Source organism: Rhagoletis zephyria, unplaced genomic scaffold (assembly GCF_001687245.7).
Source record: "Rhagoletis zephyria isolate East Lansing unplaced genomic scaffold, Rhagoletis_zephyria_1.1 Rzeph_scaffold_08305, whole genome shotgun sequence".
NCBI lineage: Eukaryota > Metazoa > Arthropoda > Insecta > Diptera > Tephritidae > Rhagoletis > Rhagoletis zephyria.
In genome coordinates, this window is record NW_016165385.1 from 1 (window position 1) to 2,731 (window position 2,731).

General features: G+C 37.5%; 1 protein-coding gene across 1 annotated transcript in view; it reads right to left on the bottom strand.

Moving 5' to 3' along the window:
- Positions 1-176: 176 nt before the first annotated feature.
- Positions 177-2,731, bottom strand: part of LOC108374952 (loricrin-like) — a 17,086-nt gene continuing 14,531 nt past the window's right edge. Inside the window, exon 3 of the mRNA XM_017631013.1 lies at positions 177-763. Within this exon, the coding sequence (XP_017486502.1) occupies positions 288-763 (476 nt within the window). The 3' untranslated portion in view covers positions 177-287. The remainder of the gene's footprint in view (positions 764-2,731) is intronic.

Genomic DNA, 2,731 nt, shown 5'->3' on the forward strand with positions numbered 1-2,731 from the left:
CTGTATTGATGCCGAGAAGTACATCATCACTGCCTCATAAATAAGTGCTCAATTTAAAATTATTACTTCAGAACAGAGTTTTCAAATTAATCAACACATTAAAATAATCTTTTTTAAACAAAAATATATTTAATAAAACAAGAGAATTATTTACAACATGTAATGAGATGGTTGTTTTTAACTTGTAAGTATGAAGTACCTTCAGCAATTTAACGGTAAACACTGTTTCTGCTAAGGACCTCATAAACAGCACAAACACAGTTTAACTAATCACAGTTCCAATCGATTTACTTCTTTCTGTAGATGTATCCACCGTTCGAAGCATACTGGGTACCAACATCGCCGCCAGAGTACGATGAACCACCCGATGAGTAAGAGGAACCACCCGACGAGTATGAAGGACCTCCCACTGAGTAGCTGGGCGCCGCTGGAGCCAAGTACGTGTTAGATGGACCAGAGTATCCAGAAGAGCCACCGCTTGAGTATGAGCCACCGCTAGAGTAAGAACCACCATCACCGCCGCTGGAGTAACTGATACCACTACCACCTGAGGAGTATGATGGAGCCGAGTAGACTGGAGCGGGTGCAGGAGCAGAGTAGACTGGAGCTGGTGGTGAGTAGCTTTGCACAGGTGGCAAGTATTCATTTGATGGGGCAGAGTACGAGGAACCACCACCCGATGAGTATGAACCACCAGCACCTCCGGATGAGTATGAGCCACCTAGCGAACCACCTGAAGAGTACGAGCCACCAAGGGAACCGCCTGAAGAGTATGAGTTACCCAGGGATCCACCTGAAGAGTATGAGCCACCGAGGGCACCACCCGATGAGTATCCACTACCGAGCGAACCACCCGACGAGTATGAGTTACCTAGGGAACCGCCTGAGGAGTATGACCCACCGAGGGAACCACCCGACGAGTATGAGCCACCAAGGNTTACCCAGGGATCCACCTGAAGAGTATGAGCCACCGAGGGCACCACCCGACGAGTATCCACTACCGAGCGAACCACCCGACGAGTATGAGTTACCTAGGGAACCGCCTGAGGAGTATGACCCACCGAGGGAACCACCGGACGAGTATGAGCCACCAAGGGAACCACCAAGTNGATGAGTATCCACTACCGAGCGAACCACCCGACGAGTATGAGTTACCTAGGGAACCGCCTGAGGAGTATGACCCACCGAGGGAACCACCCGACGAGTATGAGCCACCAAGGGATCCACCCGACGAGTATGAACCGCCGCCGATGCCACCTGAGGAGTAAGATGGTGCACCATAGTTGCTGGAGGGTGGCAAGTATTGTGGAGCTGGAGCTGGGGCAGGTGGCAGGTATGACCTCGACAAATGGCTGACGTCAGCCGAAGCGACGGCGATCAAGGCAAGAGTGGCGGCAATGAAGAGTTTCTGCAACGAAAGAGAGAGATTTCAATTGAGATGAGTGACGAAAAATAACTATGTTTATATAAGTATGTACATAATGTTATGTGTTCACTTTTAGAACATTGTTGGTTTTGAAAAAATTAATCTTTATGGCATTTTTATAAATGGAACTTAGAACACTAAATTTGCAAAACTAAAATAACAAAATAAAAACGTATTGTTGGCTTTTTGGAGTAAAGGTTCCTAAAAGGAATTATTTACTCTTGAGACTTGGAATAAGCAAAGTGGAAAAACAAATCACGTAACATTAGGACAGCAAATTTTATAAAACATAGAAAAACATTTAGCATTGAAAAAAAAACCCTCAAACATTAACTATTTTAAGTTTTAACTTAATTTAGAAAATTTGTGCTTGAAATTTTCATTTTTTGGTAAAATTATTTATTTCTTAATTAGGAAAACAAACAAAAAAAATATGGAGAAGTGAGTACAGATATTCGATATATTTTTTTATGTGCAAAAAATCTAATTAAATTTGAAAAAATTTCAAACCTAACCCCTAATATCAATTTTTGATTTAATTAGAATATATTTGTTTGAAAATTTTAAATTTCCTTTAAAATTATTAGGTATTCTGTTATTTCTTACTTAGGAAATTACAAACAGAAAAAATGAAAGAGGATATAGATTTTCGATTGATTTTTTGAAATCTTGAACAAATTATTGATATAAAAAAATCTTAAAAAAGTTATTTCTTTCTTTGGAAAAGAGCAAAAAGGGAAAGAATTAATGAAATGTTTTTTTTTAAATACTGAGAAAATTATTCAAATCAAAAAAAGTTGCACGGAAGCAATTTAGGTGAAAAACGATTTGAATTTAGTATGAAAACTGATAGAAGAGAAAAAATCATTTCTTACTTAAATTGCTGGTGATACCGGCATTCATTTTTTGTAAAAAATGTTTGTTTACAAATCTTTTATTCAAAGTGAAATTATTTTATGCGCGTAACGACAGTTATTTCTTAATTTGAAAAATAACAAAAGGTTAATATAGAAGAAATTTTAAATTACAAACGTTTTTATAAAATTATAAAAGTTAAAAAAAAAAATTGTTGAGTGTTAATTGAATAGTTGTCTAATTTGTTATCCATATTTTTTTTTTCGAAAAACCAAATTTTTTCGAAACTATCTGCCGGTAAGTTTTCATATTTAATTAAAAAAAAATAAACTGCTTTCTTGAAACTGGTTGTTTAAAAACTCTATCGAAAGACTACATGTTTTTTATTTTTCAAAGCAGGTATTGAAGAAACCAGTACTATTTGCATTTTTGCAATGCAGAAAAATTTAT